This window comes from Lutjanus erythropterus, chromosome 4 (assembly GCF_056507025.1).
Source record: "Lutjanus erythropterus isolate fLutEry1 chromosome 4, fLutEry1.hap2, whole genome shotgun sequence".
In the NCBI taxonomy this organism is placed as follows: domain Eukaryota; kingdom Metazoa; phylum Chordata; class Actinopteri; order Lutjaniformes; family Lutjanidae; genus Lutjanus; species Lutjanus erythropterus.
The window spans coordinates 24694032-24712537 of NC_139320.1; the positions used below are offsets into that span (position 1 = coordinate 24694032).

The window sequence follows — 18506 nt, forward strand, 5'->3', positions numbered from 1 at the left end:
AACGCAAATGGCAGATACAAAATGTGTTATATCATGTACTTCCTGTGAATCTAAATTTGCCTTTTCTCTGTGTGTTAAGTATTTGTAACAGATTGCTGACGCTGACTTTTCAGTAGTAATCTGGCTGTAGGGTCTAGTGTTGTTTGGTTTTGGGCAGATAATTGCTGTTGCAACCATAAAAATGAAATACAGGTACCTTGCAAAACGTCTTGGATAATTACATGATTTGGTCTTTCGGACATTCTGCAAATGTCTTCTCTTTGTCATTTAAAGAATTAAAATTCCTATTTTTGATAGCGATTGCAACGTGTGCCATTTTAACACCTCTTCACCCTGGGCTTACTACCTTTGGTTGGGGAGATTAACAAAATGCTACAAAAATGAGTAAAATATGCACAAAAATAGAGACCATTTTTATGTAATTTTAATGTTTGCAGTTACCTCATACACCGTACATTCCAAAATGAAAATTTGTTATACTATACATACTACCAGACATATCACTTTAAAATGTTCGTTATGGGAAAATGTATAATCATAGATATGTATCTAAAGTGTATCTGTATAGCCATGATATCTACAAAGGATCCATGCACAATAAAAGATTTATAATTCTTAATCATGTTTGATGTTTGACCATATATCTGTCTCTGGATTACTCATCAATGAAAATGTTTCTTAGTAAAAAAAGGTCAGCAAAGTTCATTGATGCACAAATTAAATCTTACCAAGATTTATTGATAAGTCTTATTGTGAACTTGGTCATGATGCTTTGTCTTTTTTTTTTTTTTTTTTTTTTCTTTTTTTTTAAATGGGTCCCCAGAAAAAGAAAAGTTTGGGAAACACTGCTCGAGGGTGTCCTTCCAGTGGACAAAACACAATGCAGTGCCATGTAGGTCGCCCTACATGCTAGAAAATTAGTTTCCAGTGTATTTTTAATCACAGAGGTGTAGTAGATGCTGTACTTTAAGTTACATAATACATCACATAATTTTAATGTTAACTGTTTAACTAGACTGCATGGCCAAAAAAACTCACCACCTGTATTTAACTAAGCAAATAGGTTATTTTATCCTAACTGATGCAGTGAGTAGTTTCTCATTTCTTAAACAACCACATCATCCTGTGATTGTCGTGAAGATGTTTCAGCACAGTCAAATTATTGGCCTGCATCAAGAAAAGAAAACAACTAAGGAGATTGTTGAAACAATTAAAATTGGGTTAAGAACTGTTCAACGCATTATTAAAATCTGGAAGGACAGTGGTGAACGATCATCTTCCAGGAAGAAATGTGAATGGAAAAAAATCTTGAATGATTGCGATCAGAGAACACTTAAACATTTGGGGAAATCAACAGTAGAACTCACAGGTATGTTTAATAGTGTAAGTAAGAGCATTTCCACACACAATGTGAGGAGAACTCAAGGGACTGGGACTAAACAGCTGTGTAGCCTTAAGAAAAATTTGAGTAAATGAGTAAATTCAGTCAAACACTAATCCATTACCATTGATCTTGTCAGCTGCTCTGATAAAGGAAAATCTACACTGCCAGAATATTTTCATGATGATGATTAAGACAGGTGGGCTCAACAACATCTTTCTGAACCAAAGACTAAAATATTGAAGGTTCAAAAGCTGAAGGACCTACACTGAATCTATGATAGTGAGTCAGTCCTGACAGCTATTTGTCCAGTCAAAGGATCTGTGAGTAAGACGAATGCCAGTCTGCTCATTTTGTCAGCTAACAGATAACAGTACAAAATCTGACCAGAAAAAGCTTAGAACCTTTTTTTCCCCTCTGGTCTGCTCTCATTTTCCTTTCTTTTTTCCTCTGTCCCACAAGATAAGACATCTTGTGTCCAAAGCATTTAGAAGAATGAGATCAACTAGAAATCGAAAACAGAATATTTAGTCAAAATGTCATTAATGCAATGCTTCTTCTGTCTAGTTTTTTTTTTTGTTGTGACCAACGCTGCTGCTCCACCTCACAGTATTAAGACAGCGTTGAATGAAAGCTTGTGGAGTAAGATATAAGAATTCCCGTTCACTGCACAAGCACACCTAAGTACGATGTAAGAAGACAGTCATGATTAATGAGGGTGAAAGTGGGCTGACTCGTCCCAGTCACCTTTCTGTGTGCAACATTAGCTCTTGCTGACAGACAGACTGGATCCCCTTTAACGAAAAAATAAATAAAAAAAAAATGGACAAACAAGCTGTCTCTGTCGTGCTGCATTGACAGGAGTAAACACTGACAGAGGAGGGACGTTCCTGCTGACCCTCTGGGGTCTGAGTGGACTTCAGCTGTGGGTCAGCTCAGTGTAAACACACAAACACACCCCAGTGGTGTCAGTGTGACTCTTGGTGCAAAGGCTCATTAAGATCTAATGGTTGTGGAACCAACAGAGCACATTGCTGCTCACTCAGCAGGTTAGTTTGGAAACAAAATACTAAGACCTGCAGATCAGGACCTGAAAATACACCTCTGTGCAAGACGGAGACCTTTCTCTCATGACGCACTGAAAGGGGGAAGCCATTCAATTCACACAAAGAGGCAATAATTATCCAGTTGTCATACCGATCTGCACATTTGCAACACTTTTTCTCACGCTCCAAAACTTCAAATCAGACTGAAAACTTCTGAATCTATGGATCAGTGGGACGTGAAGTCAAGAACATTGTGCACTTTAAACCTCAACCAGGTGGAAGAACTCACACAAAAACCTATCAAGGGTTTGTAGTACAGACATTATACAACATGACTCCTCACAAACTGCAACAGAAACTCTTTCAACTGTTCTAGTCTCATAAAAATGTCATTTATAACATATCAGAAGTCCCAACAAATACATTCACAATTCAGATCTTAGTGCTTAATTCTGATGTGTTGCTCAGATCTGATTTTTTTTTTCGTTTTGCTTTAAAAGTGGACAATATCAGATTTCCACTGTCCTGAACTGACACACACGCTCAAAACATCAATAATACAAAATATATCACACGCAGCACACTGTCAGCATTTATGGTTTCATTTATAAGCTGAGGTGCAGAGGAAGGCAGAGAATCAGTGAGCAGATAATGAGGTTGAGGAGAAAGAGAGCAACATTTTTAATTATGGCTCCTTCTTATTTACGGAGGTGTTTGTGGATGCAGAGTTGCAGTCAGGAGTGGTGGAATCGTGACACAAACAGCTGCACAGAAACATTTCATTCAGAATTTCTGGATGGTGACTACTTTTAACCACTCTGTCAGCACCTCTCCACAAGAGTCTCGCTGTTAGACACCTGTATCTGATTTAAGATCACATATGAAAGTATCCCAATTCAGAATTTAACAGATCAGATTCCATTTGATTTGCGCTGTTTACACTGTCATGAAAAAACAGTCAGATCTGAGTCACATACAAGCAAAAAGATCTGGGACACTTTTGCCTACAGTCTGAATGCAGCCCAACTGGGGGAAAATATTGAAAAATACTTAAATCAGTGCAACAATTTCCCATCGCTGTCATATATAAACAATTTTTGCGCATGTCTTCTTGTCTGATGTCCACAAAAAGGGTTCAGATCTGTCCACAATCAACCAGAAACTGTATTTTATGTGAAACGTGTTGGACGCAGTACAGTGCATGTGCAAAATAATTTATTAGTTTTACATGTTGAAGTTTATATTCTTCATTGCCAACATTTATGTTGATTAGTGCCAATTCATCACCAATATTTTGAAAAAAATAATAAATGAAAACCAGGAAATGCTATTTTAAGTATTATGTTAGTCAGTGCCAACATTTATATGGATTACTGCCAATTTATTTTGCCTTGTATCCAAGTATACTATAATATCACCTTTGAACCACAACTTGGATCTCTCAGAACTTTTTATATGTTATAGAGAAGCCTTAAACATGTCATAATAATAAATAAACATTGGTCAGATTTTCTGATATTTAGGAGGTTTAAGTGATTCCTTAAGACTTTTTTTCTCTAATTCAGAACACACTGGAAACAAAATGTGTTAAATTGTTTTTTTTTTTGTTTTTTTGTGAGATTGACCCACACGTTTGAGTGAAACGCCTGGATTACAGGCTTAGTTTGAGGGTTAAATCCAGTCCCAGTCATTCATATTCATTCACTGTCTATGGACACAGCCAGATTTTCCATCAAGATTTTCTGGACATTTTTAGGCCTCTGTTGGTTACAACTCTTAATACTGACCAGCGTTTATGCCATCTCTTAAAGCAGCATTCCTCTTTAACAAGTGTTGTTGACATTAGGTTTATTATAACAAGCCTGATTGGTAACTTGAGGGTGAGGAGGAAGAGATGAGCTGGTGGGTGTGTGGAGTGATGAAGCCAAGCGCAGAGACAGATGGGGCTGGTGGACAATTAGGCAAACACAGAACTCATTTTTCAGTGACTACTTCCAGACGGCTTGGCAAACACGCTGGGATTTCAGCGATTAGCCCTCTTTAAATGTATATTTCTATTTATGCTCAGTCCAGACTTGAATGATTCTCAATCTTTCAGAGGTGCAGCAGCAGTGATGGTGGTGGGTGGGGGTGATGAGGTGGGGGTTCCCTCAAATCTTATTCCTTCCATTTTATCCCTCTTACCGTCATCAGCCCCGTCATCATTTGATTATGAAGATTACTTAGAAACACACACAGCAGACGACCTCCCTGTTGCTCCCTGACTCCTCAGGGTGCTGTAGAGGAGGAGGTGCTCCTTTCTTCGTCTCTCACCAGACCTCCGCTGGTTCATTGAGCATCAGGGACCGGCTCTGCCACTTCATCAGATTTTCCTGCTGCTGCTGCTCTCCAGTGACACTCAGGAACACAACCAAGGAGAAGAAAAGGTTAAAAGTTTGAGAGATCCAGCTTTAAATTAAAGGTAAAGATTTCTTTTTCACCAGAATGTTATTTCTGCTCTTTAGAGCTGAAGTTAAAAGGTCAAACCAGTGATTTTTGCATGTTTTAGTCTTTATATTGAACTAAAATCATGTTCTGTTCCACAATTTTTAATCTATATTTCCAGGCCTCCACTGGTTTCCATTTCCTGTATGGTGTGAAAATAAATGAGCAGATAAATTGTCTAATAATAACAACAATAATAACAGAATTTATCTATAGTCAGTGCAATTGAGCACTGGTGTAGGAATCTAAGCAATAAACTGCTGTGGACAGGGAATATTATTTATATATATTTATATTACATATATTTAATTTTTTTATCACTTTACTTTGCGGATTTTTTTTAGGTGGGCCTTCTTTAAGTGGTTGAAATAATTTTTGTTGCTGACCCCGTCCACAGCTGTTCATTGCTTAGCTTCTAACACTGGTAATACACTGACTGTTGGTAACCCCACTTCAAATAATTCAAACTATTTCTTTAAAATCACTTACAACATCACCTTCCAACAATAATGAGCCCGACCTGCAAGTTTCAAAATCTGTACATAAATTGCTGTAAACCAACAGGTGCCTGGAATTAAAACAAATACATAAAAATTCTTGAGCTGCAACAATTAATTGATCATTTTTTGAAGAAAAAAGTCAAAATTCTCTGATTTCAACCTCTTAAATGTGAATATTTTCTAGTTTCTTCACTTTTTTATGACAGTAAAGTGAAAATCTTTGGGTTGTGGGCAAAATAAGATATTTGAAGACGTCATCCTGGGATTTAGCAAACATTGTTTGATATTTTTCACCATTTTCTGACATTTTATAGAACAAACAACTAATTGATTAATCGAGAAAATAATTGACGGATTAATCAACATGAAGATAATCTTTAGTTGCAGCCCTAAGAAAATCTCCCATGTTAGTGGAAATATAAAGTCTACATTTTAGTAGTTAAGAGAGATAAAGCTTAAAAAAACATAGTGCTGGTCCTTTAATGTCTGATTTTTCTCTCCTCAGCTCCTTGTTGAGTCTTGACTTTAACTGTGTCAACACTGAGTGAAGGTCGACATGCCGTGGACCAGACCCCAGGTGGAGCTTCATGCCGGTGGACCAGAGGCCATGAACCACTACAACATAGACGACCACCACTATGAGGGCTCCCTGTTCCCCGCCTCCACCCTCATCCCTGTCACTGTCATCTGCATCCTCATCTTCATCATCGGGGTTACGGGCAACACCATGACCATCCTCATCATCCAGCACTTCAAGGACATGAAGACCACCACCAACCTGTACCTGTCCAGCATGGCCATGTCTGACCTCATCATCTTCGTGTGCCTGCCCTTTGACCTCTACCGCCTGTGGAAGTACGTGCCCTGGCTGTTCGGGGAGGCCGTGTGCCGCCTCTATCACTTCATCTTTGAGGGCTGCACCTCGGCCACCATCCTCCACATCACGGCCCTGAGTATCGAGCGCTACCTGGCCATCAGCTTCCCCCTCAGGAGCAAAGTGGTGGTGACCAGACGCAGGGTGCAGTACATCATCCTCGCCCTGTGGGGTTTCGCCCTGGTATCTGCAGCTCCCACACTATTCCTGGTCGGGGTGGAGTATGACAATGACACACACCCGGACTACAATACCGGGCAGTGCAAGCACACCAATTACGCCATCAGCTCCGGGAAGCTGCACATCATGCTCTGGGTGTCCACCACCTACTTTTTCTGTCCAATGTTCTGCCTCATCTTCCTCTACGGCTCCATAGGGTGCAAGCTGTGGAAAAGCAAAAATGATCTACAGGGCCCCTGTGCTCTGGCCCGGGAGAGGTCACACAGACAAACAGTCAAGATCCTGGGTGAGTCGGTCATTCATTTAGTTCCTCATCTGCAGACAGATGTTGTGTTGTTAAAGGTTCAGATTATTTGATACAGGGTTGTATGAGGTACAACAACAAAAGTCAGTGTATTACCTACAGTAGATGTTGGTTGGCCTGCCCTCAGTTTGGAGAAGCAGAGAGGAGCACCAACACGAAAAGGTATTGTAGCCACATAAAAAAGGTCTAAATCAGTTTAAGTGTACGCTATTTTTAGAATATTTTCACCATTATACTTTGCCATCAGACAGCCTTTTCCAATGTGAAACTTCTGTAATATAAGCTAAATATCGCTCTCTCCAAACCAACCAAACTCCATAGGCAAAATCGTTAATTTTATCGCACAGGACACAGGAGTTGCTCGTCAGCTGCTGCCTTGATTTGCTAGTTTGTTCCTGTTATTGTGTGACTTTGGTGAAGCCGCGCTAGTCTTTTAAAACACAGAAGTGGCACAATAGCACAAACTAACTAACAGATCAAGGCAACAGTAGACCTGCAACTCCTGCGCTGTCTGAGGTAAAATTACTGATTTCACCAATGGAGTTTGGGTGGTTTGGAGTGAGCGATATCAGGCCTTTGATAGAGTGGTTTCCCATCAGACAAGGCTGTCTGACAGCAAGGCAAAAAGGTGGAAATATTCTGAACATAGTGTACAATTTAAATGATATAGACTTTTTTAGATGGATCTTTTTTTAAGTGGCTAAAATACCTGCTGTTGTTGACCCTGTCCACAGCACTACATTGCTTATCTTCTGTGCTGGTGCTCCTCTGTTTCTCCAAACTGAGGGCATGCTGACTGTCTGCTTTAAATAATACACTGACTATTGATAAGAGCTCATACAACCCCACTTCAAATAACCTGAACTCTCCTTTTAACATGATGGTCAAACACATAAAGAACACAATCAAACCACAACAAATTTCACATAATGTTTCCCCTTTCTAGTTCAGAGTAAAACATTCTGTACAAAGATGCATATCAGAAAGCAGGTTTATACATTTCAAAAGACAGCTCTTACTGCATTGTGAATGAAAATTTCAAGTTTTGGCAACTTGTAAGTAAACTTGTACATACTGATCATCACTGACAATGCATAAAAGCAATCCTGCTCTCTGCTTTTTAAAACCTTCCTCTGCTTTTCACGGCTAGAAACTAAAAAGGCAGACAGCTCAGAATCAGGAGTGATGGTTTGTGTATCAAACTCTCTTTGTCGGTAAAAGGAGAACTAGAAAGAAAAGAAATCCATCTGTTTACACAGTCAATCTGCCTTTCATTGTTGCTGAAGCAAAAAGAAAAAACAGGCTGTCAGATTCCTGTTGAATACAGGATTTCTGGTTTCTGTCTGGCTCTTTTGTGTGGGTTTGCTACAACAAATTGAACCTTTTTTCACATATTTTTAAAAGTAGCACAAGAGACTTTCATACTTTGCTGTTTTTGAGGAGCTCTGTGGGCAAAAGCATTAGTATCTATAGCCACAAAATATAAATATACAATCTGCTCCTGCTTCTTTTTAACTGGCTAACGCACTACTCACTGTAACTTTTTTTCTTGCTTGAGGAAATAGATTTGTTTTATCTGATTTCAAAGAGAATCCGACCGTGACAGGCATTACAAATAGCATCTCGTTGATGGTCTTGTTTGCTAATGTTGGTCATATAGAGGCATCAGTATAAAATTGAGAAACCAGTTGAAAACTGATTGTAAAGTTTTTTAGCCTTTGAGGGGCTTTCCTTGTTTAAAACAGTGTTGGCGTGTAAACAAAAAAGTATGCAACAAAATAGCTGACAATATGATAGCTAAAAGTTCAGTGAGGTAAGAGATAAGCTGTTTGAATAGCCATAGTTTAAAGTGTATTGCAAGAGATCAACATTTTTACTAGTTCAGTTTTGATTAATGGAGTGTGGAGCTACAACCTATTCTGTGAGTGAGTACTGAGATTACGTGAGCTCGGAGTTAAAAGGTGTGGAATATAAGGCGAATGCATTTGCTTTTAAGTTTTATAGTTGAATAAAAACCAGTGCTGGTCCCAGTTCATAACCAGAGATGGCCAGCCAACCTTTTGCTAAATTCGGCAGTGGCAGGCGCTTTGAGGATTACCAGCAATGAACCTTAGAGCTGAGCGGTATAAATCATCCAGAGATTTCAATGCAAAGGCTGTAGCTTTTCCATATATAACTTCCATATAATGCAAAATAGAGAGAAATGTTCATTAAACAATTCTTTTTCCAAAGTGAATAGGGAAGCTATTCTTATTCTGTACAGGAAACCAGGTATTCAAGTATTAAAAACCTAAAATAGTTTCACCTATTCTGTTAAATCCAACTCTCTGTGTGTGCTTTGACGGGCCATTGTTTCAAATTTGAGGTAGAGAAAGCTGGTAACGTGCGTCGTTGTTGATATCAGCTGGTTAATTCTTCTTCTCTATCTTCTTTTGTCTGAAGCTAATCACGTCCTGCCACTGCACGTTTTGATTGGCCTAATCTGCAGCTCTGGCACATTGTGCAGGAAACCCTGTTTTACAGTAAAAGACCGCGGCCGTGCCAATCTGTATTAACCAAATATTTAATCACAATGCCTCCATTAGGATATTAATGCTGTTCATTAGCTGAGCACACACTGCGCAGAGCTCGTGTTGTCAGACTCGCTGCCATTTGTATCCACGTTTGTTGAATCCCAAATTGGATTGTCATCAGAGGGCTCCATAAATCAACCTTAATGGAAATTTACATGCTCCCACAGTCCTTTTTAATCTGCCGCTGTCACACATCTCAGGAGTTACTCAGTGATCGGGTTTCCCGTTTGACAGGACATGATCAATTATGCACAAAACTGTGGCATCTGTTCACTCTCTGTTCTCAACAATTAATGGATAACTGTTATTGTTAATTCACAAATAATAAGGCTCATCTAAGCCAGATATACCTTTCTTTTAATTATTGAATTGACATTTATCATCCTTACAGAAATTACTGTCCCATGAGACAACTCAGTGGTAATCTTATCTCTGGGGGGGTCTTCTTGATCAATATCAGTGACTCAACGATTACCTCACTGACAACTGAAATTTCTGGTTTTCAAAAGCTCAATAAATCTTTGTTTTGTTTTGTTTTTATTTCTGACATGTTTTATCCTCATTGGTGTTTCTTCTGCATATACATGCTTTAATTACCTTGCTCACTTGCCTGTATTTTGAAAACTTGATCGGTTGTTGGAGTAAATTATAGTCCGCTGTCACTTCAGGGACGGGTTGTGCAAGCGAGTTGTGCGTGGGCTTAAGTTCTTTAGATATTAATTGCTGCTGGTCATTAATAACTGTCAAAGGCGACCGCCGTGGGCCATACATCACTGATTACTTTAAGATCCTGAAAACCAATTTTCTTAATCATCTTCTTCTTATAAATGAGCTCAGTGTGAACACACTCATATGGTTTGATGCAGACAAGGCTCTTTTTTGAAAAGACAAGTGTTTCCTCACACCAGTCTGAATTTTACAAAATAACAGCACAACAGGAATAGAGCTTTATATCAGAAACAGAACAGGTTGTTGCTATAAAAACGCCGTCGACCATCAAATCTGATTAAACCACTCCCACACAGTCCTAGCAGATAGCAGATAAGGAGCAGATAAGCTGAAACTGGGTGTTAATGAAATTAATTTTAGAACTTAGGATATGTTTTTTTCTTTTCTAACCTTAACTTGCTGTAAAAACAAACGTATTTCACACCCAATTCCTTCAAGCTATGCTATCCATCTCGATTGTGGCAGCCCCCAGTTTACATGTATTTGTTAGCAGGACAAACTTGCCTTGTCCAGTATGGTGACAATGTTGACGCATTACAGCAACGGGCTGGAGCAGACAATGCAGCGTACACAGATATATGTCCTTGGCAGTGACATCCTAAAGTCTTTGCTTGTTTCCTGGCAACCTAATGGCAATGACAAGACAGGAAGTGACTGCATGTCATTGTCACTGTACAGACATGAGATCAATCTTCTCCTCTAACTCAGAAAGAAAGGGTATATATTCTTACATGTCAAACTATTCCTTTAAATCCCCTTCTAAGTTAATTTAATTCAACCCTGTTCATTTTATCTCACCCTCAGTGGTGGTGGTGCTGGCCTTCATCATCTGCTGGCTGCCCTACTACATCGCCAGGAACCTCTTCGCCCAGGTGGATGACTTCGACACGGCCACGCTGAGCCAGAACTTCAACATGGCCTCCATGGTGCTCTGCTACCTCAGTGCCTCCATCAACCCCGTTGTGTACAACCTCATGTCCCGGAAGTACAGGGCCGCAGCCAAACGTCTCTTCCTGCTGCACCAGAGGCCCAGACAAGCTCACCACGGCCAGAGACAGCTCTCTGCGATCGACCACATCTCCACCCTGAACGAAAGCCTGACGGGAGTCTGAGCAGCGATCTAAGAGGCTTGTTTGACTTCATCAAGAGAGACAAGAGAGACAGTTAGCAGGGTTCTTTAAAGTTCAGGAGCTGCAGATTAAAGAGGAAACTTGTTGATGAAATGTTTATTTTAACTTTGAGGGGGGAGGTAAGGCTGAGAGCTCCACTGCACTTAAATACAAAACCAGATTTGCTAATACTCAGAGGCATTTTGTTCACATCACTTACCCATTTCCAAAATAGTTGTAATGCTGCGTAAAACATAAATAAAACAGAATGCAATGATTTTCAAAACCACTTAAACCTGTTTTTGACTGAATACAGTACAAAGACGAGACATTTAATGTTTAAACTGATAAACGTTATTGTGTTTTGTAGATATACACTAATTCTGAATTTTCAGTATGTTTCAAAAAAGTTGGGACAGGGACAACCAAAGTAAGAAAGTTGTGGAAATCTCAGAAATCTCACTTGTTTGGAACATTGGACAGGAAAACATGTTCATGGTAACAGGTGACAGTATCATGATTGGGTATTAAATAAGCATCCTTGAAAGGCTCAGTCATTCAAAAGCATGAATGGGGCGAGGTTCACCACTTTTAGAATGACAAACACAATTGCAAGGATTTTAGGCATTTTAGGGATTTTCACCATCTACAATCACCACCACCACCTACTATCATTAGGCTCGAAGTTATCTGTTTGTGTCTGCACCAAAAATACAAAGACAGCGAGAAGCAGTCCAACATTGAATGTCTGTGACCTTCAGGCAGCACTGCATTAAAAACTGCATTAAAACAACACATAATTCCGTAAAGAACACTACATGGGCTCAGGAAACACTTTGGAAAACCGCTGTCTGTAAACACAGATGCAAGTTAAGACCCCACCATCCAAAGCAAAAGTCATATATCAACATTATTCAGAAACACTGCAGACTCCTCTGAGCCTGAGCTCATCTGAGATGGCCTGTGGTCTGACGGGTCCACACTTCAGATTGTTCTCAGAAATCATGGACGTCGTGTCCTCCAGGCTAAAGAGAAAAAGGACCAACTAGATTGTTACCAGCACTAACTTCAAAAGCCAGGATCTGTGATGGTATGGGGGTGTGTTAGTGCCCATGGCATCCTCAGTTCCCAAACACTTACTGAGTTTTGTTTAACGAAAAGCTGATGTAATACAGTGGTAAACATTTCCCTATCACAACTTTTTTGGAACATGTGCAGGCGTCAAATTCAAAATGAGTGTATATTTGAGAAAAATTAATCAGTTTGAGCATTAAATATCTTGTTTTTGTACTGCATTCAATTGAATATAGGTCAAAAAAGATCTGCAAATCATTGCCTTTTGTTTTTATTTACAATTTACACAGCTTCCCAACTTTTTTTGGAATTGAGGTTGCAGGAATTTGGTAAACTCCAAGACAAAATTTGTCATTTGCATTTTCCCGTTTTAGTCTTACATGTCATGCAAAACTATTTACCTTGACATCGTGTCCTGTTACATGTTTTTGTTGCTTGTTTTCAGTGCTTATTGAATACATGCTCCATTTCAGTTCACAATTACCATCAATCTGCAGCACTGATTAATAAATTACCCCTCTTTGTTCATGACAGATGACGTTTGCCACATTTGAAATGACTGTTCATTTATAAAGTGTAATTGTAGTCATTCTGTTGTAAGATTGAATTTGTTTAATGTATGGTGAACAATTGTTATCATGCTGTTTGTTGGTTGTTCTCATAAATCAAGACAAACAAAACAAGTAAACCTATTAGCTGTGGGCCATTAGTTGTTCAGATCTGAAATCGCTTGTGTGTGTGTGTGTGTGTGTGTGTGTGTGTGTGTGTGTGTGTGTGTGTGTGTGTGTGTGTGTGTGTGTGTGTGTGTGTGTGTTTTCAGGGCTGTTTACCATCTCTCCAGTGAATAGATGGAACATAAACCTGATAAAAGCACATTACTATGAAAATGGGGTTGGTTGTTGTCTGTGTGTGCGATACCGAGGCCACCTGAGCCTTGAGGTGTTGGGGCTGTGTACGTGTCGGCCATCACATGTAATCTGACACAGCTATTATATTACCTGGGCTCTGTGTTAGATTTACGCTGGCAGCCAATGTCCCTGCATCACCATATTCAAAGTAATGGCTGCTCTAAGTGCATTTCAAAGAGGAAAAAAAGATATTAGGTTGTCAGCAGCGGCAGAGCTTAGTGCTTTTATTGCTTCCACTTGCATAATCTTGACACCATTGTACAATTCTTCTTTGATGTTGCATTTCAGTTTAGAAAATTGTGCACTTTTGTACCTCATGCAATCTGGCAAAAGAAAGGTAACATCAAAGTTATGTATTTTTAACCTGAACTATGTCTAATCCCAAAAATAAACTCAAGAGTTTTTCACGTTCTGTCTGGCATACATCTTGTTCTTTATAAGGATCTGTCGTGATTTTGCCCATGATTCATCAGGCCTTGGTTTGCACAAATACAAAAGGACAAAGTCGCCCTGGGCTGACTCATCCTCATGACACCCTTTTTTCACTGAGCCATTCAGCTCTGCCGGAGGAGCTGCAGCAGTGGGTAAAAAGCTTATATCAAACAGACCATCCTGCCATCACCTGGGGAAAGATCAGCAAGCAGCACAGCTCCTCTGTTGGTTATTTTCTTTACTGATAATGAAGAGAGTGTCTGCGAGCGGCTCGTCCAGAGCTGTCAACACCTCCCTCAGGCCCTCTTCAAATCATTCAGCTTTAGAAATATACTGTTTGTTTGTTTTGACTCCACTTTTCAGGCCGTGACTTCTATTCCATCAGCACACCTCAGACACACTTCACGCAGCTCTTTCAGATCTTTAATACATAAGCAGTCATTTACTTGAATGATAATACGACTTCTAAATGTAGATAAAACGTGATGAAACACTTCTTGAGATATTTGTTGACTTGGTGATGACTAAAACTCCTGAGAAAGAAATATTGTTATTTCAAAAAATGAAGTGATCAAACAAATACTACAATGATATTAAATTACTGCTGTCATTTAGCAGGTTATCAGTGTTTTCCTCATCTCTTGGATCTTTACAATAGAGCTGCAATGATTAGTTCTCTAGTTGATTAGTCGATCAAAAACAATTACTTGCCAACTATTTTGATAACTGATTCATCAACAAAAATGTCAAATATGTGCTGATTCCAGCTTCATTAATGTGAGAACTTGCTGGTTTTATTTCTCATTTATGTGAGTAAATGAAGAGTCTTTTTTGTTTAGGACTGTTGTTTGGACAAAAAGAAGCAATTTAAAGTCGTCCCTTTGGGTTCTGGGAAATTGTGAATATGTTTCACAACTGAACGATTAATCCATTAAAGGAGAAACATGTAATATGTTTACTGCACTTAATTACTAAATGACCATGATATGTCATCAGAGATTAAGGAAACATGTTAAGTTTAATACTGGGTTCTCTGACAACACCACAGCCAGCAAGTTCTCTTTTAGAAATTTCAATTCCAGTGTGAAACCTCTGCTTTTGTTTGCCTGTTTCACATTAATTAGAGTTCAAATTAATGCCGAATGAGTAATTATCTGTTTATGAATTGCAAGAAGTCATTAATAATCTTTTAAAAGGAGTAGATTTTTATAACAGTTAAACTGAGCAAAATGTTAATGGGGTCTGGTAGTCAGTGAACTCAAAGTCTAGAGAGTGTATTTTCAGAGCAGTAGGCTTTTATTTTGGGGATAACGAACTTAACTCTACACTGACAGATACTTGACAGGGTAAGAAACAGCTGATCAACTTACAGTGTAGGACTAGTCATCACTTATCATTGTCCGGGCATAATGTTGTGCTCAGGTAGGTTCAGTGTTCCTGCAGCCAGCCTGAGCTTTGAGTCTGGGGAGGAGAGAACAGGGAGAAACGGCTCCTTATAACCACAGATCAAATATTAAATAGGGATTCAACATATTTAATATACAGTCTGGCTCCAACTCGCTATTTGAACCGCAATGAAAAACAATTGTTAGTTTCAGCCCTACTTTACAGAAATGTATTGGTCCTCAGGCCTATTATTAAGCAGCTGAGATGTGTTTGTAATCCATGCACATATGTACAGCGATTTGCAGGCAAAGTGTTCGGATGGCTGTGCCTGCTTCATTTTAACATTTAGTAAGAGTTAGGATGATTTAAAGAAATAATGCATGCCAGCCCCCAGAGATAAAATACTCAACTCAAAAGACAGAGGCTTAGGGAATGTGCCAAATTGGCAGAAGCTACATGGATTTACACCTATATTCCCTTGTAATACCATGCCTTGTGGCTTTGCAGTATAATTTTGTTTTATTAGCATTTATCCATTAATGAAACCTGGTGCAATTTAGGTTTATCTCCTCTGGGAAAATAAGGTTTTCTGACACAGCTACGCAGACCCACACTTCATTTCAATGTAATCATGTTTTCCACCAGAGGGGGGAGCCAAAGAGTGCTGTCAGGAGAGACATACTGTGTATGTATGTATGTACATGAGCATTTGCAAAGAGAACTTACAGCAGTATCAAACATTTCCTGGGATTTGGTTGGTCACACATTGCTTGTAAACTGCATAAACACCACTCTTTTAGTTAAAAGCTTCTTCTTGTAAGAAATCTTTATCAGCTTTCCCCTTTCCGCCCATTTCCACAAATTATCAGCAACACATATTCACTTCCTGTTTGGCTTCCTGTGTCTGCTGGTCCATGCATGCAGACACAGGAAGGTGCAAAAAAATGGAGGTTATATAGAGGAGAGGTCTGCAGAACAAATCTTTCGAGAAAGTCTGCAGGGGTTCACTATCTCACCTGCTGGTTTCTGTTCTAGCTGCTCTCCTTGTGGCATCTGGCGTCATCTTGCTCTCTCTCCTCCTGCCCAAACCCCAAAGCTTTGCCTGTACTGATGACTGTGAGGTCAAGTGTTCACTGTGAAAGCTGCTATAATGGAGAACCCTGGGAATTCAGTAACTGCCCCTTTGGAAGTGCGAGGTGTTTTATATTGTGTGAACATAAAGCCTGACCCCAAAAAAAGTAGGAAAAGTGGATGGAACTTCCAGGTCTAAATAGTGAAGCCAATGCAACAATACCTTAAGCCTACCTTCTTTCAAATGGCCAGCAGGAAGCGACTCTGCTGGTTGCAAAAAGAAGTCTTGTGGCAAAATGACCCTACTTCTCACTTGATTTATGACCTTGGCGAATAAAAGTTTTCTAATGTGTTTATAGTCTCAATCGCTAGTTTCAAATCTTCTTCAGTGATGTTGATTAGTAGATTATGGTCCCATTTAGAGTAACATAGGCGATAAAGAAGGATATGCTTTAGGACAAGGCTACAATGTGATTGACAAATCAGTCTCAGTGAGTCCATCCAGTGCTGTCACAGTGGCTCTGTCCCCTAATTTGCCAACAGTTGGCAGTTTTGTTTCTCTGCTATAAAGAGTCAGATGTCCACCAGTGCCACCTCACTTTCAGTCTGCACTCTTGTTGTCACAGCTGGGTGACTGTAAGACAACAACCAGGAACTCCCACAACGCCTTTAAATGCCTTTAATGGCAGTGATAATGACAATAAGCTTCATTTATAAAGCCCTAATCACCTCATCTTTTAAAGCTTTTAGCAAACAGTTTCCATTGTTTAATGAACCATGTTACACACAGTAGATGTAGATGTGATAGATGACTGATTCTTCCTCCGAATTAGAAGAGTTCCCTGCAATTTGGAGGATAATTTATGTCTAGTTTGTGTCTATGAAGTGTTTGTTCTTGAAAACTCTTTGACATTTGGCCTACTGAGAGAAAAATGTAAAGTCTCTACAAAACAGAACCTGTAAATATCATGATGATGAATTTATCAAACTGAGATAACTCCAATGTTCTTTGTCTCCACCATGACTGAGGACTAAGATGATGTAAGGAATATTGCGCGGTCAGTATACCAGCAGGAGAAACAGTCTCTCCTGCAGTTGTGTGGTGTGTTGTTGGTGAGTCTGAAACCAATCCATTAGATGGCTTCTCTACATTTCAACACCACAAACCACTTGAGTGACTGACTCTCCTTCCTCCTGGCTTCAAGCAGGACACCACAGTTACTCCCAGATCTTTCATCCTCACTCAAAAGGAAACTCAAAATGAAAATACTGACATAAAAAATGGCTAATACTTACGTTATGTTTACATGCTTGCCTGCTGTGAGTGTCCAGGACTTGCATCATAGGAAAACCAGAGAGAATCTGCAAAATGACTACATTCTGAAGGGAACAGACAGCATTAGAAATGTGCAAATGTGAACACAAACTCTTGCAATGCTCCAACACATGATAGAGTAGTTGCAGGAGGAAGTGAGGCTTCATATGCGGACATATCAGACAAGCAAGTTAAGGCCTGGACCTGATGAAAAACCTGCAGCCTGTGGTTCGTGTGTGAAGTGGAGTTCTTTAACCAGCTATAGTCAGCTTAAACTCCACCTTCTGCTTTTTCTTCAGCTTTATCATCAGCTGTTTTCTAGTTTTGCATCTACATTTTTTGTTACATTAAATTATACTTGATGGAAATGTTGATATATTAAATAAATAGATGGAACATAAACTATTTTTTTAAATTAATAGCACCCAAAATTATAAAATACTTACAAAATACTTGTAACATTATTTATCAAGATAGTTTTGGTGTGAAATATTAGAGATGACTACCTTCTCTCCAATATAATGTATGAGATGACTTTGTGGTGCTCAAAGTGCAAAGAAAATATATTTGAAAAACTCAAACAGCAATGTCTCTTTATAGAAATCATGACCCAGTTACTCGAGATAATCCACAGACCTTGTTTTGAGCAGTTTCATGCACAAACTATTTTCTTTCTAACAACCTATGACAGCCAACCACATCACTGTGCAAACTGCAAAAGGAAAGGTGTACCAACTCATGGACGAGAGGTTACAGCTCAGCCAAGGAAGATGCCATTAATGTTTATATCCCATGCTTTCATAGTGCCATGCTACTCTTCCATGTAGTGCAGGGGTGGGCAATTATTTTTCATGGGGGGCCACATGAGAAACTGATCAGGCTGCCATGGGCCAGACAAAAATAATATAAGGTTATAAGGTTCTGAATTGCCATGTGATGAATTGTGGGCTAATATTGTTTTGGCAATGTCCAAAACTTTGTGTTTTAAAGTGTACCATGCATGGCTACAGGCTGCAATGATAGTTGTAGCAAAAGTAGAAGAACATAAACAACATGGATGTACAGCATTGAGTGAACAGAGTTAGAGATACAGTTCATCATCAACGAACACCAAAACATTCTAGGTGGATAAATAAAACT

The 18506-nt window shown here is 39.3% G+C and overlaps 1 protein-coding gene across 1 annotated transcript; it reads left to right on the forward strand.

The window, feature by feature from the left end:
* The first annotated feature begins 5920 nt into the window (after nt 1-5920).
* mlnr (motilin receptor) lies at nt 5921-11805 on the forward strand. The gene is made up of 2 exons (XM_084716391.1): nt 5921-6751; nt 10876-11805. The coding sequence occupies exons 1-2, from the start codon at nt 5968-5970 to the stop codon at nt 11181-11183; spliced, it is 1092 nt and encodes a 363-aa protein (XP_084572517.1). The 5' UTR covers nt 5921-5967; the 3' UTR covers nt 11184-11805.
* Nucleotides 11806-18506: the final 6701 nt, after the last annotated feature.